The sequence below is a fragment of the Puma concolor genome, chromosome E2 (genome assembly GCF_028749965.1).
Source record: "Puma concolor isolate L17-30 chromosome E2, mPumCon1.1.hap2, whole genome shotgun sequence".
Lineage (NCBI taxonomy): Eukaryota > Metazoa > Chordata > Mammalia > Carnivora > Felidae > Puma > Puma concolor.
Window position 1 is genome coordinate 24,454,437 of NC_141681.1, and position 21,603 is coordinate 24,476,039.

The following is a 21,603-nucleotide window of genomic DNA, read 5'->3' on the forward strand; positions in this document are numbered from 1 at the left end:
GTTTTACTGTATTATGTGTCCAACCCTTACTGGATTAAGGACATTGACCCTGTCCTCACAGAACTTGAAGCCTGTCACCACACCAGACATCTCCAATTGCTCCCAGTTTTAGCAGTTCCCAGAATTTCACACAGTCTTTCAGACTACTTTGCCTTTACTTATGCTTGACTTATTGCTTGGAATTCCTTCCCTGCTATTCTCATGATTAAACTCTACCTGTCTTTAATAATGTAAGTCAAATGCAACGTCTCGCAGAAAGCTGTCCTGTCCCTGCCCGCCCTCTCTGTGGAGTGAGAGTTCCAGACATGGTGCTGTTGCATTCAGCTGAATTTCTATGTGTGTGTGCACCAGTCCCCTCCTCTTCCCTTCCACCACCAAACTGTATACTCCTTCAGTGTAGACCTTATCTTAGTATCTTTACTTCATATGAGGCAAGCTATATGCGCTCAATTGCTGAATGAATGAGTGAATAACACAAAGAAAATGAATCCGAAAAAAAAAGTTTTGATTCTATTATCCATAAGGCGTAATTACCTAAACATACTGATTAATTGGTGGTTCCAATCTAATTTTATATTCTAAAGAATTAGATAAAATGAATGAAATATGCCTCTGATATTTCTGTGCAGTTTTTCTAGCAGCCATTTTATTCAGGTGTCTTCAGTTTTAGTTTTGCAAAACTTAAATGCTACGTGTGATATGATTAATTTTGTGTTTCATGTTTCTTTGATATTTTTCCTTTCCATATCCTCAAAGCCCACATGAATCTGATAGGTGTCTTTAAAATGAAAACAAAAAAGGAATCTTAAATAATATCGATTCTAAAAGGGTTATCTTTATATAGTGTTCCAGCCTAGCAGTACTCGTTCTTTTAAAAGACTTGGATAGTTTTGAAGTTATGACAGAGTAGTTTATCTGCATATTTTTGAAGAGATTTCTTATTTTCCTTATTCCCACACATGGATTTCTGTATGATATGCTTGGCAAAATTTAGCTCTTGGCAAAGGATAATGTGTTAATTATTATCTTTTCTCTCCCTCTTTTTCTTCTTTTTTTCCTCTTTCTTTCTTTCTTTCTTTCTTTCTTTCTTTCTTTCTTTCTTTCTTTCTTTCTTTTTTTTTAGGTACGTCTGTCACTAATGTAACAGCTACTGATGCTGATGACCCAGTTTATGGAAACAGTGCAAAGTTGGTTTATAGTATCTTGGAAGGGCAGCCTTATTTTTCCATTGAGCCTGAGACAGGTTTGTGGCCTAAATTTTGAATTCTATTTACCATGTTATTGCTTCAGGGAAACACTTTTCTTGGGATTTGGATTATGAAATGTCATGGTTAAGTACTTCACTGCCTGTATCAATAATATTTGAATGTGTTATTCCTGTGCAATGTGTGCTACATGGCAAGCCCAACAATCATTTTGATACTGATTAAAACAAATTGCAGACCCATTATAGAATATCACCTATTTAACAGATGGCCTGGCACTATTTTTCATCCTGGGGGAAAATGTGTTTATACATCAGGCACACTTAAATATCAGATTTAAGAATAAAGCCAGTTGCTTATTGGCTCTGTGATTCTTTGTGAGTAATACTTACAAATCTTTTTTAAGTTTCAACTCCCCTATCTATAAATTGGGTATGGAATCTATTTAATAGTGTTATAATGAACATCAAATCAGGTAATAAATATCGACCATATAGTGCATGACATGTGGTAATCATCCAATGGGTGGGTATTATTATGTTTGCTATTAGGTTGCTTATTTATAAATCAGGATGCTGATATCTACCCGTTAGAGATCTTTATGACCTAGTGGTAGTGGTAGTAATAAAAGTATTGCCAGTATTCGACCCAACCAGTATCCTGAATCTGGTGGTACAGATTTTAGAAATCATTAAGTTAGTTTCAACAACAAAACAAAACTTTTATAGCACACTTAAAAATTATTAATAACAGTGTATTTTGCATGAATTTTTATTCTGTATCTTGTGGTTTGGTCTGCAAATTTTCCAAATTGACAAATTCAATACATAGCTACGTATAGAATAGGTATAATATATTTTCTCTGATTCATGAGTTTTCAGTATTATTGAGATAAATTTCCATGTCTTACCAGTAAGTCAATTATTAATAAATTAAAAATTTAAAGCCTCTCTTTGCTTTTTTTTTTAAACTCAAAGAGTAAAATCCTCATGCATTTAAAAGTGAGAAAAAGTACAATTTATATATAAATAGGTCATGTCTTAAAATTGAATTTAGATTTAGGAACAGGAAGGAACTCTTGTAAAAGACATTAATTAGGGGCATAATTACATACTCTTCCTCAGAGAAGAGAGAAGTCTGTTATAAACTTCATCTCATTTGGGCTCCTTGATGACCCTAGGGGAAGTGTCAGAGAAGGCAGTCAGCTGAAAGAGAGAGAAAAAAAGAGGGAGAGAGGGAGGGAGGGAGAGAGAGAGAAGTCTGGAGATGTCCTGTTGGCCAAAGTCACAGTGACAGATTTGGGAGTAAAACTGGGACTCATCCCCAGGTCCTTAATTTCAAAGCCATCTTTGAACTTTACTTTCCTAGGGAATAATTATGGAACAGAGGCTTCTGTAAAACAAAACTGTGTTGATGGCTTAAGTGGAGTTGAATCGTCTTTTCCTTTGCTCCTTGACTATTTGTCCACTTGGATCATTTTGTTCACCAGGCCCGGCATAATCCAGCAAAAATGTATTCAGCATTCACTGTGGGCCAGACATTGAATTAAATGTAAGGAAAAAAATTCACAAAGGCTAATGTCAGCCTTTGAGTATCACACAATCCATTTTGGAAGACAGATTTTTGCTTTCAACATAAATACAAGGGAGTATGGTGATAACATTTAAATAATTCATATATCAAGAATAAATTACTATGAGGTATAGATGATAAAAGTCCCCTAGTAAGTCAGAGGATTTGGGTACTTTTAAGTCTCATTGACATCTATTGCCATTTGCTTAATCAAATGTCAGCAACATTTAATATTTACATTTTTACCCAGCATAATGAGTGTCTTTCTCAACATAGATTTATTTTAGCTTTATCGTTTCTAATTTGAAAGATACAAAATTATCTGGTTTTATATTTTAGAAAGTTTATTCAGAACCCATTGTGGGAAATAAAATGGAGAGAACAGATACTTTGAGAATGTATATAGAAGTTGCTTAATCGATATTGGTTGAGTGGAGTTGAGATTTTAAACTAAAACAGACACAATGCAGAAGGAAATAGAGGCTAAATTCAGTAATCAGTAGTCAGCCTAAGTTCTTTTGCTACAACACAAATATGTACAAGTGAAATATAAACAGTTGTGTGAATGCCTGCATAATTACACTTAGGTGTGTTCAAATGAAAGCAGAGTGTAAGTTGTTCCCATACAAGCTAAAGTTGCTTTGTGAGTCCCTTTCTCTGTGTTTTTAAAAATATTTTTGAAACTGGTATGAATTTTTTTCAGTGTTTGTGGTAGAAAAGGGCATATTATGCATAAATTGATTAAGAAGACTTTTTAGAACTTTTATGTCAGAAAAATATAGAAAAAAAGGGAAAAGACCATTGAGCATTTTGGCTTTTTATTTTGTAAGCAAATGGAAAGTAAATACACTTTCTGGCAACCAAAATACGTGTACCAGTTATGTCCTCTGGAAAAGACATTGAGACACAATGAGGAGAAGAACTGGCTTAGTGGGGAAGGGCTATAAAAGATCAAAAAAGCACTGTCTTAGTTCTGGCTGCTATAACAAAATACCTTAAACTAGGTGGCTTATAAGAAACAGAAATTTATTTCTCACAGTTCTTGAGGCTGGAAGTCTCAGATCAGGATGCCTGCATGGTAGCATTCCAGTGAGGGCCCACTTCCAGGTTGCAGGTGGCAGACTTCTTGTATTCTTGTAAAAACAGAGCGAGCTAGCTCCCTCGTCTCTTTGTATATGAGCATTAATACAGTGACCACATTGCCTCTTTTTTTTTCTTTCTTTTTGTTTTTTAAATGTTTATTTAGTTTTGAAAGAGGCAGAGGCAGCATGAGCTGGGGAGGGGCAGAGAGAGAGGGAGACACAGAATCCGAAGAAGGCTCCAGGCTCTGAGCTGTCAGCACAGGGCCTGACGTGGCACTTGAACTCACGAACTGTGGGATCATGACCTGAGCCGAAGTTGGCCACTTAACTGACTGAGGCACCTAGGCGCCCCTGATTGCAATGCGTCTTAAAGTCCCTGCCCCCAAATATCATCACATTGGGGATTACATTTCAACATAAGAATTTTGGGAGGGAGATTAACATCCAGCCCATAAGAGGCCTGAAACAGGATTAGGCAGGGCAGCCCGTCATACTGCGGTGCAGATCTGATACCCATGCAAGTTAAACAGAGAGGAACAGGAAAGGCAGTGCAGATTTGACAGCATCTTGGCCAAACCCATGGGGGTCCCTGGAGCAAAAATGGCTCTTAAAAGAAACCCATAATTTACAAACATGGGTAGGCTTTAATACAGTCTGGCCATGCTCAGTCTTTGGCTCTGATGTGTCTGGGAAGAAGAATCCTCAACTTGCAAACTAGAACTAACCCTAAAGGTGCTTCAGCTGGAAGATGTCAGCTAAGTATACTCTTAGGCAAATTTTTTGTTGAAGAGAAATCCAAGCAGTGGTTCTCTGTGGCTGTCACAACATGTTGCAAACACAAAAGAGTAAATAAATTTGCCCTATCAAGTCAGCAAATGTGATGTTTAAAACAGTAATGTGCAGGATTAATATGTTCTTGGTAAATTACTTAGTCAAAACCTAATAGTAAAAGTATTAATAATTACATTTATTGAAAAAAATTGAAGGCTATGTATCAAAACCATTAAGAATGTCCACTAATTTAAGGGGCGCCATAGTGGCTTAGCCAGTTAACCGTCTGATTTCGGCTGAGGTCATCTCACAGCTCATGAGTTTGGGCCCTGCATCGGGCTCTGTGCTGACAGCTCAGAGCCTGGAGCCTGGAGCTCAGAGCCTGGATTCTGTGTCTCCCTCTGTCTCTGCCCCACCCCTACTTTGTGCTCGTGTGCTCTCTCTCTCTCTCTCTCTCTAAAAATTAAATAAAAAGAAAAAAGAAAAAAAAAAGGAATGTTCACTAATTTTGACCTAGGGATCTAAATTCTAGAAAAATAAAGAAATATTCAGGGATGAGCCCAAATTCATTACAAAAGACCTATATACCCCTACAACTCTCATAGGTGCCAACCCTGTACATAGTTGGTCTGTCCATGACTTCAGGAAGAGATGCAAAATAACTGAGACAGAATATGTTGGTTTAAATACCAATACACATTTCTACTGTGGAATTGTTCAGTTCCTTTTTTTTTTAAACGTTTCTGTATTTTTGAGAGAGAGTGTGTGTGTGTGTGGGGGGGGGGGTGGGTGAGTATGAGCAGCGTGAGCAGGGAAGGGGCAGAGAGACAGGGAGACACAGAATCCAAATCAGGCTCCAGGCTCTGAGCTGTCAGCACAGAGCCCTACATGGGGTTTGAACCCATGAACAGTGAGATCGTGACTTTAGCCAAAGTCCAATGCTCATCCAACTGAGCCACCTGGGTGTCCCCTTCAGTTCCTTTTTTATTGTTATTATTGTTGTTAAAGAACCAGGATAGTGACATTTGTATTTTGGTAATAATTTTGAAACAATTGTTTCTCCTTAATTTAAAAAGAAATTTAAAGACTTAAAATGTTTAGAGCAGTATTTGGTTTAGAATATAATTGAGAGAGAGGGACAGAGATATCTCATATATCCTTTGCCCCACAAATGCATAGTCTTGCCCATTACCAGTATCTTTGACCAGCACAGTACACTTTTACCAAGGATAAACCTACATTGACACATAATAATCACTCAAATCCATAGTTTGCCTTCGAAGTTTATTTTTGGTATTGTACATTATATAGGTCTAGACAAATATATAAGGATATATATCATTGTAAGGATATATATCAGTATAAGGATATATATTACTGTAATACCATACATATTTTCACTGCCCTAAAAATCCTCTGAGCTCTTTCTGTTCATCCCTCCCCTAATAACCCTTGGCAACTACTCATCTTTTTATTGTGTCCATAGTTTTGCTTCAGAATGTCATATAGAGTATGTAGTTTTCTTTGATTGCCTTCTTTCACTTAGTATATATGCATTTGAGTTTCCACCATGTCTTTTCATGACTTGATCACTCATTTTTAAAATTTTATTATTTTTATTTTTTACCATTTTATTTTTTTTCATTTACATCCAAGTTAGTTAGCATATAGTGCAACAATGATTTCAGGAGTAGAATCCTTAATGCCCCTTACCCATTTAGCTCGTCCCCCCTCCTACAACCCCTCCAGTAACACTCTGCTTTTCACCATATTTGAGAGCCTGTTATATTTTGTCCCTCTCCCTGTTTTTATTTTATTTTTGCTTTCCTTCCCTTATGTTCATCTGTTTTGTATCTTAAAGGCCTCAGATGAGTGAAGTTATATGATATTTGTCTTTCTCTGACTAATTTTGCTTAGCATAATACCCTCCAGTTCCATCTACTGTTGGATTGGTAAGTTGCAAATGGCAAGATTTCATTCTTTTTGATTGCCGTCGATCACTCATTTTTTTAAGAGTTAAATAATATTCCTTCTCTGGGTAGATCACAGTGTATTTATCCATTCATTGGCTCTCGGACTTCTTAGTCCTTCCATGTTTTGCAAATTATGAACTAGGCTGCTATAAACATCGATGTGCAGGTTTTCATGATGATATAAGCTTTCAACTCCTTGGAGTAAATACCACAGAGTGCAATTGCAGAATTGTATGGTGAGAGTATATTTAATTTTGTAAGAAACCTCCACATTGTCTCCTAAAGTATCTGTACCATTTTGCATTCCAGCCAGTATGAGTGCAAGTTCCTGTTGCTGCCATTTCCTCACCTAAATTTGATATTGCCATTGTTCCAGATTTGGGCCATTATAATAGATGTGTAGTGGTATTTCATTACTTTAATTTACATTTCCCTGAAGACATGTGATGTAGTGAATCTTGTTGTAAGTGTATTTGGCACCTCTATGTGTTCTTTTGGTGTCTGTTAAGGTCTTTGACATATATTTTGAAATTTTTAAATTAAAAAAAAAAATTTTAACGTTTATTTATTTTTGAGACAGAGAGAGAGAGAGCATGAATGGGGGAGGGACAGAGAGAGAGACACACACAGAATCTGAAACAGGCTCCAGGCTCTGAGCTGTCAGCACAGAGCCGACGCGGAGCTCGAACTCACAGACCTGAGATCATGACTGGAGCGGAAGTCAGACGCCCAGCCGACTGAGCCACCCAGGCACCCCCGTCTTTGACATATATTTTTAAAAACTAGGCCCTTTGTTTTCTTATTGTTTAGTTTTAAGAGTTCTTTGTGTTTTTTAGGTAGCAGTCCTTTGTCAGATATGTTTTTTGCAAACATCTTCTCCAAATTTGTGACTTGCCTTTTCATTCAGTGAAATACAGTACCTTTTACAGACCAGGGATTTTAAGTTTTAATCAAATCTAGCTTACCACTTCTTTCTTGGTTTGTGCCTCTGGTATTATATCTAAAAAGTCATGGTCAGGGCGCCTGGGTGGCTCAGTCGGTTAAGCGTCCGACTTCGGCTCAGGTCATGATCTCGCGGTTCGTGCGTTCAAGCCCCGCGTCAGGCTCTGTGCTGATGGCTCAGAGCCTGGAGCCTGTTTCAGATTCTCTGTCTCCCTCTCTCTCTGACCCTCCCCCATTCATGCTCTGTCTCTCTCTGTCTCAAAAATAAATAAACGTTAAAAAAAAAAAGTCATGGTCATATGCAAGGTCATCTAGATTTTCTCCTATTGTCTGGGAGTTTTATAGTTTTGTGTTTTACATTTAGGACTGTGATCCATTTTGAGTTAATATTTGTGAAGGGTGTAAGGTCTGTATCTGGATTCTGTTTTGTTTTTGCATATGGCTATCCAGCATCATTTGTTGAAGAGATTATCTCTACTCCACTGCATTGCCTTTGCTCCTTTGTCAAAGTTCAGTTGATGTTGTTTATGTAATCCCACTATGGGCTTTCTATTCTATTTCGTTGACCTATTTGTTTGTCCTGTCACCTATACCACACTGTCTTGATTAGGGCAGCTCTGTGGTAAGTCTTGAAGTCAGGAAGCATCAGTCTTTCTAATTTGTTCTCCCTTAGTATTTTGTTGGCTGTTCTGGGTCTTTACCTCTCTATATAAACTTCAGAATCAGTTTGTTGATATCCATAAAATAATTTGCTGATATTTTGATTAGTATTGCATTGAATCTCTACATCAAGCTGGGAAGAACTGACATCCAGATGTTTCTGAGTCTTTCTGTTGATGAACATGGAATATCTTTCCATTTTTTAGTTATTCTTTTATTTCATTCATTGGAAGTTTGCTGTTTTTCCTCATATAGATCTTGTACATATTTGTTGGGTTTATATTTAAGTACTTTAGTTTTGGGGGTGCTAACATAAAACGTATGGTGTTTTTAATTTCAAATGTATCATTTTTATATAGGAAAACATTGGCTTTGTATCCTGCAGCCTTGCTCTAGTTTATTATGAGTTCCCGAAGGTTTTGTTGTTTTTATTTCTGTCGATTCTTTTGGACTTTCTGCATAGATGATCATGCCATATGTGAACAATGAACATTTTATGTCTTCTTTCCCAATCTGTGTACCTTTTATTCCTTTCCTTGTCTTATTGTATTAGTAAGGACTTACCAGCATGATGTTGAAAAGAAGTGGTGAGAAGGAACATCCTTGTCTTGGACCTGATTTTAGTAGGAAATCTTCAAGGTTTTCACCTTTATGTATGCTATTAGTTGTAGGGTTTTTGTAGATAGTCTTAACTGATTGAAAAGTTCCCTTATGTTCCTATTTTACTAAGAGTTTTAAATCATGAATGAGAGTTAGATTTTGTCAAATACTGTTTCTTCACCTACTGATATGATCATCTGATTGTTCTGTTTTTAATCTGTTGATGTGATAGATTTTATTGATTTTTGGGTATTGACTCAGTTTGGCATATCTTGGATAAATCTCATTTGGCCATGACATATAACTCATACTATTTTTGGATTCAATTTATTAATATTTTGCTGAAGATTTCATATCTATGTTTTTATAGATATTTGTTTATAGTTATCATTTCTTAGAATGTCATATGATTTTGGTATTAGGGTAGTGGTGGCCTCATAGAATGAATTAAGAAGTATTTCCTCTGCTTCTGTCCTCTAGAAGAGATTGTAGAGAATTACTATAATTGCGTTATTAAGTGTTTAGTAGAATTAGAATAACCCGCAAACGCATCTGGTCCTGTCCTCAGTTCATTTTTTTATCAGGATTCAGGCCTTACCAGCAAGAGCCAGACTTGTAGCTATAATCAGTATTGTGACAGTGAGCATCCTTTGAGCAGGCTATGGGACTTGAACATATTTATGAAATTTATAAAGAAGATTGCCCAATGGCAACTGTCATCAAGTTATCGATACTAGAGTATTTTTAATAATAATAAAAAAAAACAGAGCACAGGAGACAAAAAATCCCCTATGTGTCTTATTTTATCTTCACAAGAATGTTAAGAACAGAACTCTGGACTTTGGAAAAGAGAAGTTCTGCTATCCCCTTACTTGTTACATACAACTTAATGGAATTATTTTCTGTTGCCATAACACCTCAATCTCTCTACCTCAGGAAGCACTCCTTCTCTTGTTTCAGGAATAAATTTGAGATTACAGAAAGATTTGCCATTTGCTTTGCTTTTTATATTATTTCAGCTTATCATAATCAGTAATTATTTTACATATTGATTTTTTTTTTATACTTTGAAGTTAGTTCTAATGCTAGAATGTATAATCCGTGAAGGAATGGAGCTTGCCAGCTTTGTTCCTTATACGTCCCTATGCCCAGCAGAATGTATGGCACCTAGAAGTCCTTCAGTAAGGATTTTAAATAGGAAGACAAGGAAAAGAAAAGCAAAGGATGGATGGAATGGGGTAGAAGGCAGGAATGGATTAATAGAAAGAGAAAAGCTTGCTATAACTCATAGAGAAGATGTGTGATAAACCAGGTAGGGAATGCAGCTTGGTTTTTAGTCTATATTCCTTCTATTTGTTCCTATGGTGAGAGTAGCCCTACTGTAACCCCAGATGTAGTTTTGTTGTGGTTGTTGTTGAGATTCACTTAGAGCTAAAATTCATGCCATTTCCAAGTCTCATACTATGTCCTAAGTGTCTAGCCAACACAGTACTATTCTTGTACTTGCAAAAATGAGCCTTGAGACTGTGATAAACTCTTGCTCAGATTTAATTCAAGATCACATGTTGCGATAGAAAAGGGCCATCACACAAGGAAGGAATGGTTATTAATATAGCCTCTTATTCGAGAGGTCACTGTGATAATAATGATAATAACAACAACAACAACAACAACAAAAACATGCAAAGGAAAGTATTGGTGTGTTTCCACAGTTTTCTAGGTGGACAGAGCAATAAGCCAGACTGTAGAGGGAAGAATTTCTGTCTCCGTGCTACAAATGACAGAATTATATTTCAGAGAGAGAGGTAAAATGCTTTCCACATCTATCAAAAAAATTCCCTGTCAAATTATAACAAAAACAGGAAGAATGACAAGAATATAAACCTAAAGTCTTCATTTATTGAACATCTATTATGTTCTTGGCATTGTGCTAAATGGGTTTGCATGAGTTATCAAATTTATTTTAATTTATTGCACACAGTATTTTGAGATAGTTTCTCATGTCATCTCAGTTTTACTTATGAGAGAATGGAATGAGGGTTAAAATTGATATTTTTTTTACACAAGGGGCTTGAAGAAAGATTCTAAGTCATTCTGTCTGATATCAGTCTCCAGTTTTTCAACAGTCTCCTATATTCCCATCTGACTTCCAAGCAGTGTAGCTGAGCCCTAGGGCTATCATTGGTGTAGAAGAAAGGGACCTATAGATCTTGCAGAGTCCAGATATACTTCATACCTAGACATAGGAGGCAGTTCGGTGTCAAAGAAGATGTAAGCAGTAGTAATTGTAAAATGAATTATCATTTTTTATGAATAGCTTCAAAAGGCTGAAAATAGCTTATTTGTATTCTATAAGTACCTTCTTTTTTTGTTTTCCCCTTCATGCTACCCTCAATACCATATGTTTGCTTACAACATTGTGAGCAAAGACAGGGAGAAATGTGGCATCTATTTAAAAAGCACCAGTTTAAGGACAGCAGTGAGAAAACAGTTGCAGTCTATCCTAAGTGATTGAAGATGGAAAGTCTAAATGAAATGCAAGGCAAGTGAATGATAAATGCTTAATTATCCACAGAAACCAAGGTAAAGTTGCAGGACAGTTTAAATGTTGCTCTAGGCAAGAAAGAGTGTGAAAAATGACCTGCTTAAAAATAAGCTAACTTAAATCATTGACCTTTTTTTTTTTGAAACTCAGAACATCGTTCTTCGTTGGATACAAATAACATTTGTCTCAGTAGAACCTGTAAAAAATGCGCTAAGGCAAAAAATACTCTTTGGGAAAAAAAATCCATATAATGAATGGTTCTCTTTTAGAAAAATCAAGATAACACATGGAGTCTTTATGAAATGCCTTCATGGAATTGAGTCATTTTTATGCATTCTGAGTCAAAGTGATAAATTGCAAACACATGGGGTCTCTTTTTAAAACATCAGGATTGGGTGGATTATCATTTTCATTGCCAAAGGGACGAGCCAAAGAATGTTCTCAGTGCAGATCTTGGAGAAGAAATATTCAGATAAATTCAGGCAGACCAGCAATACTGAGATATGAGTTAAGTGAGAATGTCTTTGTAATGCACATCAATCAATATTTACTGTCAACACTCTGATAGGTCATGTTCTGGGCATCAAGGGCGCAATGTTGTGTATGGTAAATCCTAAAAAGAGATGTATATCGACAACTTCAATGGTGTGGTAACATAGAACACGTGCCAGAATTCATGATACAGGGATGGAGCAAATTGCCACCTAAGCAAACGGTAGAAAGAGAAGAACAAGGGAACCTTTTAAAAGGCTGTGTTCTGAGAAAATGGTGGCACTTTAACCAGTGATTAATAGGGTAAACTGTTAAATAAAGCCTTACAGCAAGAGGAAATCAAAGGTATATGTGGTCACATGAAAAAAAAATTGGATATTGCGATGATACTGAGAAATTAAATAGTTTTCACTTAGAGGTATCAGAAGTTTTTGTTTTTGTTTTGTTTTTCCCTTAAGAGATTGTTCTGTATGAAATAAATTTATACCAGAATTTAAAAATCCAAGCTCCCACTAATTTTCTGCATGATTTTGCACGAGTACCATCACCTCTTGGGACTAAATATCCAATATTAAAAAACACCGATATCATTGCCATTTCCAGCATCCATAATATTGGGGTTAAGGAAGCACATATTCCATACTTTGCTTTTGATCTCTGCAAACTGAGAGCTCCTTTAATATTATTAATTTTTATTTTTATTGAGTCAAGAAAAATGATTTTGGGTAGGATATTTCCACTTAGAGCAACCCAAAGATTTTGTTTGCATTAATGGTAGATAGAAAAGTATTTCTGCAATGTTAAATACAAGACACCCATTTCTATTGAAACTACTGGATTTGGAGTGGCAAGTTTGACTGAAAGGTAAGAATGCCATGGAAATGAGGAAGGTGGCATTTCCAATTGCCTAAGGAAGTTACATCATAGGGGATAAAAACCCTTTCCTACATGCTGGCCAAAAGCTGAGGCATCTCCACCTATCACACAGCTGACTTGCTTTTAAAAATTACAGAATACTCTACATCAGGTCTTCCTATGAAGTGGGTGGCTAGTAATGGGGAAGGGACGGGGATGACTTCTTATATAACATGTGGAGTCTCTTTTAAGTCTCCTGGAAGGAAGGACAGGGACTCTCCATGAAGAAGTCAGGCTTGAAGTCAATAGACAGGAGGATTTGGAAGGGAGCCAAAAAGTAATTTTCTCACCTGTGAGGATATCCTCCTGTTGCACTCTTCATCCTATTTGTGTTTCCTTAATAGTGAAGTTCATCGATTTCTGTAATTTTACAGGAAAGAATACAAGCAGAGAGACATACTTTTCAAACATAATGGTGCATGCATACGTGTGCGTGCACACACACACACACACACACACACACACACAGGCACACATATGTTCAGAGCAACTAAAGAGGGGAGGAAAGTATCAGTGTGGATACTGGATATTGAGTAAAAATCATAGGTGTTCACAAACTATGTGCCAGTGTCTTTATTTCTTATTTACTTCATATATCATATAAAGTAGCTATTTTAAGATAAATTCTTAGAAGATGAGGATTATGAAGATCTTTGAGGTTTAATGATACACTAAGTCAAACAGGTAACAAGTGTTTGGTACATATAGATCACAATAAATATTTGTGGAACTAATGAATCAATGAATAATTTAATGAATGAGTAATGAGAATCTAAAGCATGTAATTCTACCTGTACCTAAGTCTAAACTTCACTGTGTTGATGATAATGATGACAAAATTTAATTTTAAATATCTAATAGATCATTATCCTAATCTACTCAACGTTTATAGATAGTATTCCCAACAAATTCTACCCCTCCCCAGTTTGCTGATTAAATCCTCATATCCCCAATGAGCATGACAGCTGTCTGCATGCACACACTAACTTAACAATCATTTATTTTCTTGGAATCTCCTATGGGAGGTGAAATAGGTTGAGTAAGTTTTGTGGTCAGATTAATTGCTTTATGATTACTAAAAACAATGTCTCTACCCCAAGAACATAGAATAATTAAATATATTTGGGTAAATAAAAGTAGTGTCATGTCATGTCACTTACACCTTTGGACAAACACTTTTTAAGTCCAGAGGGAGCTGTCCAGTGCTGACTGTAACTGAGGTTGAAAAGATGCATTTTTAGAGAAACCAAGGTCTTTAGATGTGCACAGTGAACAGAAAGACTATGAACCACCCAGACTCCTCAACATGTAACACATGCTGTCACACTGGGGTGCTTTGGGATGGATTTAAGTGGAAGCAAAAGCAAATACTTATTCGCAATGACATCCATTCAACCTGAGCAGACCAGCTAGGATCAAGGATTTTTCCAGCTTACTATGTATCATGTCCCTGCAGAATTAAACTGTAATTTCTATCTCTATGGTGATATTCTTTCTCTCCTTTGAAATATAGCTTTGAGTTTTATTTGGACTAGTTCAAAATGACTTCGTGAAGAAGGACAAAACTGTATTTGCATTGATTTTATAGGAAAACATGGTTTATCTAAGAATGTCAAAGATTAATCAGTATCCAAGATAACGTACATTTTGACAACTCTTACATCAAAAATGCATATGTATAATATCTGGTGTTTTTTGTGTTAGTGTAGCAGGTTTTATACAGTTGGAGGATATAATTCTACCCTCCATCCTTTAGGTCTAACTCCATAACCCAACATTTAAGATTACCTAAGATTATACTAAACATATCATGGGAATTCAATAATTGTTTTTAAATATTGTGGTAAGTCTGACTTTAGATATACCTCCCCCAAAAAGAATTATCTAATGTTCAAATTTCCTTGTCTGGAAAACAGAGTTAAACATCATAAAATTTTGTCTATGACTGTATATGTAATTATTGGAAGCTCAGAGAGGGGATTAGTTAATATTGGACACCCCTCTCACTTAAGGTAAAAGTAGTCTCTGTGATAGGTTCTGATGCGTGAATAGGAATTCACTAAGTGGCTGTAGGAGGAGAAATGTGCAAATATTTCATCTGTTTCCTTGTAAGTCATATTCCAGAAACATCTCTGTGAAATTATTTCCTCTGGGCTAAAACATGAGATATCATATTTTTTTTTGAGAAAGAGAGTTAAAAAAGGAAGAATTTCTTTTTTTTCCCACTATATGAAGTTTATTGTCAAATTGCTTTCCATACGACACCCAGTGCTCATCCCAAAAGGTGCCCTCCTCAATACCCATCACCCACCCTCCCCTCCCTCCCACCCCCCATCAACCCTCAGTTTGTTCTCAGTTTTTAAGAGTCTCCTATGCTTTGGCTCTCTTCCACTCTAACCTCTTTTTTTTTCCTTCCCCCCCCCCCCCAATGGGTCTCTGTTAAGTTTCTCAGGATCCACCTAAGAGTGAAACCATATGGTATCTGTCTTTCTCTGTATGGCTTATTTCACTTAGCATCACACTCTCCAGTTCCATCCATGTTGCTACAAAGGGCCATATTTCATTCTTTCTCATTGCCATGTAGTACTCCATTGTGTATATAAACCACAATTTTTTTTATCCAATCATCAGTTGATGGACATCTAGGCTCCTTCCATAATTTGGCTATTGTTGAGAGTGCTGCTATAAACATTGGGGTACAAGTGCCCCTATGCATCAGTACTCCTGTATCCCTTGGGTAAATTCCTAGCAGTGCTTTTGCTGGGTCATAGGGTAGGTCTATTTTTAATTTTTTGAGGTACCTCCACACTGTTTTCCAGAGAGGCTTTACCAATTTGCATTCCCACCAACAGTGCAAGAGGGTTCCCGTTTCTCCACATCCTCTCCAGCATCTATAGTCTCCTGATTTGTTCATTTTGGCCACTCTGACTGGTGTGAGGTGATATCTGAGTGTGGTTTTGATTTGCATTTCCCTGATGAGGAACGATGTAGAGCATCTTTTCATGTGCTTGTTGGCCATCCGGATGTCTTTAGAGAAGTGTCTATTCATGTTTTCTGCCCATTTCTTCACTGGGTTATTTATTTTTTGGGTGTGGAGTTTGGTGAGCTCTTTATAGATTTTGGGTACTAGCCCAAAAAAGGAAGAATTTCAACCATAAGTGTGGGGATCTTGTCTAATACTCACCATACACCCTAGTGCCTGGCACTTTTCCTGTCTCATGAGAGTTGTTCAAGAACATACGATAAATCAACCAGTAAACATAGACAACAAAGTCAAGGATGAGCGTGCCTAGAAAATGGTCATCTTCAGAAGGATTTGGGTATGGTCAACTTTAGATCACTGGATATTGGAGGTTTGAAAAATGGAAACTTTTAAGAAGCTTATATCTTTGTGCTCTGTTCTCATATTTAACATATATCAACATCTAATCATCTGATTATTTAAGAACAGGAGGTATGACATTGCTGATAACAGACTAGAGACACAAGGATGTGCCCACATTTCAGGTCATTTGAACTTTTCTTCTTCCAGAAGCAGGGGCCTTTAACTCATTACAGTAGCATATAACTCTGGACATTATAGTCTGTTCAGAAAATCAAAAGAAGGTACCAGTTATTGATTAGTATATGCCATTTGTCATTGTTGTCTTAGTAACCATGTGCAGTGGGTGCTATGATCCTCACTTTACATAAAGAAAATAAAAGCTCTGGGCAAATTGATTTCTGGAAGATACCCAGGTAGTAAAAGAGCTGATTTCCCTACCTCATCTGTCTGATTTCAAGCTCTGCTACATTAGGCTTTCTGTCTCTTAACAGAGAGGATTAAGGTTGTGGGGTGGGGTGAGGAATGGTAAAAAGCAAATGTGATCAGGAAAAAAAAAAAGGAAAAGAAGAAAGAGACTGTAAACTATTTAATGCCCTCTGTTAGATTAACATTTATTTTAAATTCAGTAAATAAATATTTATTGATTACCTCCACTTTCAGGGATAAAATGATGGATGAGGTAGACATGGCCCTGACTTCATGGAGCTTATGGAACAACTAGAGAGATGTCAACATAAATAATTACATTATAAATACATCAATTGGATATTTCTTATTTATTGTCCGAAATGTCATGAAAAAAAAACTTGTAAGGGAATGCGATAATTGATTTATTGTTGTTGTTGTTGTTGTAGTAATTTGAAAGATTGGGCTGAATTTCATGAAAGGAAAGTGGAAAAAACATTTTGGATAGTGAGAATAATTGGTTTAGATGAATATGAATAGGGATAGTACTAGAATATTGGATAAGGAAGTCTAAAATAGAGATACTTGCAAAAAGTATCTCTTTCTCAAGAGAATGTCTTTCTTTTAAAAAAAAAAATACCAGGAGGACTTTCTACTTGGGGTGAAACCCTGATTCAGAAGGAATTTTGAGTATCAGGACTGGTCTTTGTCCCCTTCTAGTTAGAACATTTTGTGGTTATAATTTGGAAATAAATGGATATTTCTACTAGGTTTAATCAACATTTATAGAATAAACAGATTTTTCAAATTTGTATGTGCCTGATACTGTGCTTAGATCAAGTGAAAGAGACAATAGTTTCGACTTCCCGTAGGCAGGGACTAAGGAACATGTGGCTATATAAAAATAAAGCAAAAATAATTTTTTTAATGGTTTAAGAGTTAGACTAGAGTCACTTCACAATTTGTGATTATGTATAATTTTCCATTCAAAATCTTATATGTGATTGTTTTATTACCAGGTAGGATGTTATATATGACCACAAGGAGCAGAAATATGGAATTCAGTAAATTAGTAATCTTAGTGTTCATAAGGTTAACAGGGTTGAACTGGTTGGTAAATGTAAACATAGCCATAATTAGATCGATCGATCTATCTATCTATCTATCTATCTATCTATATATCTGGAGAGTTTCTTTAAAAGTAGTTTCCATGAGCGGTAAAATTTTATTGTGTGTGACAGAGTACTATTAGAACTTTCTTTTCCATCCCATTAACTTTAATAATGTTGCTGTGGTATTATCTATCTTAACAGCTACCTTTGCACTCTGACACCTGTGGATCTCTTAAAGACAGGAATTGAGATTGCCTAATTTTCTATTTAATAACAAATCCATTCATGGACTATAAATGGAACTGATAATAATGACTGCATTTACGTGATGAAACAAAATGCAAATTGGGTTCCCTTGCTCTTATTCTCAGCAGCGTATAGATTAGCAATCCCATACACAAATAGTAATAACAGAAAAAACTTAGTATGTAGCAGACCTTGGATAGTAAGTGCTAGAACATTAAGCAGTTGAAGGAGTTGGGGTCACTCACTGGTCCTCAGTTCCTTTTTTTTTTTGCAAAAATGAGGTCAAGGAAAGAAGTAGTCCCATAAATTTCTCATAAGAACTTATCAGAACTTAAGGAACTTGTACGTTTTTACAGGAACACTCTATAACTTCAGTCAAGTCATTTATGTTTAGATGATTCCACATCAAAGTAGCAATCTTAGAAGAATGACCTTCTAATAACTTCAGAAAGTCATATTTTAAAAAATCTTTTTTTCCTTTTGAGGAAATGGTCTGAACAGGATTTGTTAATAATTGAGTAACAAGAAAATGTTTAGAAATGTAGTACTGGTTGTGTGCTTTTTCTCACTATGTGTATACATATCTGTAGTTACTCTATGATAATCAGAAGGAAGCAGCCTCACCACCATGTTCCATTTTCTTTCCGTCAGGTATATCACATTGCAGCAATAAAATATTAGAATTGTCACAATGGAATCTATTCTGAGATGACATCATTTTATATTTAAAAATAGATACAGGGGAAAACACATTTGAAGACAGCATTTGTCTTATTTACATTTCATATGAACTCTAAAGTAATGTGCCTCCTACACTCTGGAAAATAGTTATTGAAGGCTGTCATCTAAAGTAACTGAAAAATATGCTGAAAGGAAGCCAAAAGACAAACAAGAGCTCTGTGTTACATATAAACATTTATTTATAACAGAGATAAATCTCTGAATGGTCACTCTGTTTAAGATTCGAGGTGGTGACAATCTAGTTTAGAATTTCAAGGGAGACAATATGGTGCATGAAGTTCTGAATGTGGACTTTGGAGTCAGAGTTAGATTCAACTTCTGTCTCCCACATTTACTACTTTACGACCATCACTAAGATATTTCACAACCTCAAGATCCTATTCTTTATGTCTTAAGGGTGGATGATCAAAGCTACATTTAGAGCTCTTAAAATATTCTGACTGAGATAATATTTTTCGTGTGCACAGCAAATAATATCCATTGAGCTCTTCAAGTTCCCTGACTTGATGTATTTAGAATTTTCAGACATGCATTAACCCAAATACTTCCCCCTTGAATCTTGCATTTATCAATATTGGGTCACACCAAGTAAAAATTTTTGGTAACATAGGCCATTGAGTTGAGAATGAATTTGGGTGGAAACGTGAGGTTTGTTCATATTTAACAGACACATACAAAACCGTCCCTTATTATCTTGGTGGGACGGCCCTAGAGTGTAGGACCAGAAGGCCCAGATGTATGTTCAAATCCCTGAGCAACTGACTAGGAAATGGCATCTTCAGAAGCAGCTTCCATTCCACCCACACAAAATTTTGGCTTCTGCATTTTTTTCTACCACTTTTGGTTGTCGCATTTACCAAGGACTGTCTTCCTCTGTGCTGACTACCAACATCTGTCTCTGAGTCAACTTGTCTCATTCTTCCATGCAACCATTTCAATAAATGTCAGGGTGCTGAATTTTTTCCTTTGCAAATATTTATGTATGAGTGAGAATAAGCACAACAGTAATTTGATCCTAAGGTATTCAGAATGTTTCACAGATGTAAATTAATTATACCATGCATCTCCCTGTTAAGTAGAACAGTACTTCTCTGGCTCTGGAGCTTTCTGTGGCCAGAATTTTCCACTATAGAAAGGGAGAAGTGGAGAAAATCAGCTCTCACTAGGCCTCCACACATCTTCAAAAGAGCCCTTTAGATAGTCATGTACTTGCATGTATTTACTTTTATATGGGATCCCTCACAAGTTTGCATGGGGAAAGATCATTCATGCCTTGACTTGTTGAAAAATATTAAAATATATTGAGAGACTGCTACCTGTCAGATGCTGGGTAAACATGAATAAACAAGAAAAGTCCATTTTTTTACTGTCTGCTCCTGCTGGCATCCATATGGGCAGAGACTGATGGGTCGGTAACAGAGAAGGGGAGTGTGGACAGGGAATCCTCACTGATAATTTGACGTTTGAGTGGAGATATCACAATAATGTTCTTACTGACAAAGAGAGGGTCAAAGAGATAAAGTAACTCACCCATGGTCATGCTATCTATGGCAAGCACCTGGAACATAATAGGTGTGATGGAAATGGCTTCTATCTGGTCTTATGGTATTTATCGAAGTGTTTAGGGAACTAAACAAGGGGCTAGTCATATATATTTTGGAGTGAATAAGGATAAGAATACTTTTGAAGAATAGAGAATGCTTAAAGCCTCAAGTAAATGTTGACACAGGAGCTGAACAGTTAGATGCTAAAATAACAAAAACACATTGAAAACAAAATGGTGCAGTAAATGTTACAATAGAGGGATGCATAAAATGATAGCAACATTCAAAATAGGAAAGGGTGAAGTTGCATTTTATAGGCAATTGCTCACACCTGCCTCATCTTTTGACTTGTGAACCATTCCAGTCCAGAGAACTGTACCTCCTTTATCTTTCTATCTCCAAACCTTAGGACAGTGCCTCTTTCCTCCGAGATACTCTCTCAGTGGTCATTGATTTAAATGATACTATCCAAGATTTTGCAAAGATGAGGAATTAAAGGGGGTGAAAGTTTGGTAGCGTGGCTTCTTTACTCTTAACTTGCTATGGGTGTAGTAAGAAGTTAGAGTTAAATTTGGAGTATTTGGCAAGATATAGCCTAAGTATGGAAGACTAGTCAGGAAGAAAGAAAGGTTGGTTTTATTTATCATCTTCCTGATTCCTTCACCTGAGACTTCTTTGGCTATTAATTTCACTCACACCAGAAATGGACCCCTATAATGTCTTCCTAATAACAGATTATTTGCATGTATGAAGCTAGTAAGGTTAGTAAAATTTTATTTGCCTTTAAATATAGAAAATATTTGGGAACTTTCGAACATGAAATGATTAGGCAAGTAGCTATTGAAAGAATGCTGAGTTCAGAAAGAATCAACAGCATCCTCTTATCTTTGGACCCCTTTGGGGCAATCACTTGGCAACAATTTCTAGAAAAAGAGAAGGAAGAATAATTAAAGATCTTGGGAATGATCATTACAATATGCCTCTGACTATAATGCAGTATGTTTGGATGTTTTCTATAGGTTTTCAGGAAATACATGTTTTTAACAAGGATGGATGAAAGAACACACTATTGCTTAGATACATTCATGCTTGTGAAGAGAAATATTGGAACTGGAGGTAAAAAATTCTGGATTCTAACATCATTTCTTGGTAGTGTGACCTTAAGTAAATCACTAATCATGCTGTACATACTTTTAAAGAGTAGGAAAAACATGTCTTTTAGGCAACCTCACACATGTTCCCCTGATTCAATCCTTTGACCTTGTTAGAAACAAAGAGTTAGTGGTCTTCTTTTAATACAGGATATTCGTGATGAGAGAAGGGTAGGTGACTTACTTGAAGTCACCGAAAACACAAATGTGAGATTTGAAGACAAATTTATTCTTTTGTCCTAGTCCAAAAAGGTTTTCTGTATCACATGATTTCTTTTCACTGTGCTGAATTCATGTACACCCAGAGGTTACTTCTAGAGAT

The 21,603-nt window shown here is 36.2% G+C and overlaps 1 protein-coding gene across 4 annotated transcripts in view; it reads left to right on the forward strand.

The window, feature by feature from the left end:
• Positions 1-21,603, forward strand: part of CDH8 (cadherin 8) — a 368,350-nt gene that overhangs the window by 161,189 nt on the left and 185,558 nt on the right. For 3 of the 4 annotated variants that reach the window (XM_086689282.1, XM_086689285.1, XM_086689283.1), the window contains one exon: positions 1,124-1,243. The exons of the other annotated variant lie outside the window; for it this stretch is intronic. In XM_086689282.1, the coding sequence (XP_086545408.1) occupies positions 1,124-1,243 (120 nt within the window). The remainder of the gene's footprint in view (positions 1-1,123; positions 1,244-21,603) is intronic. 4 annotated transcript variants of the gene reach the window in all.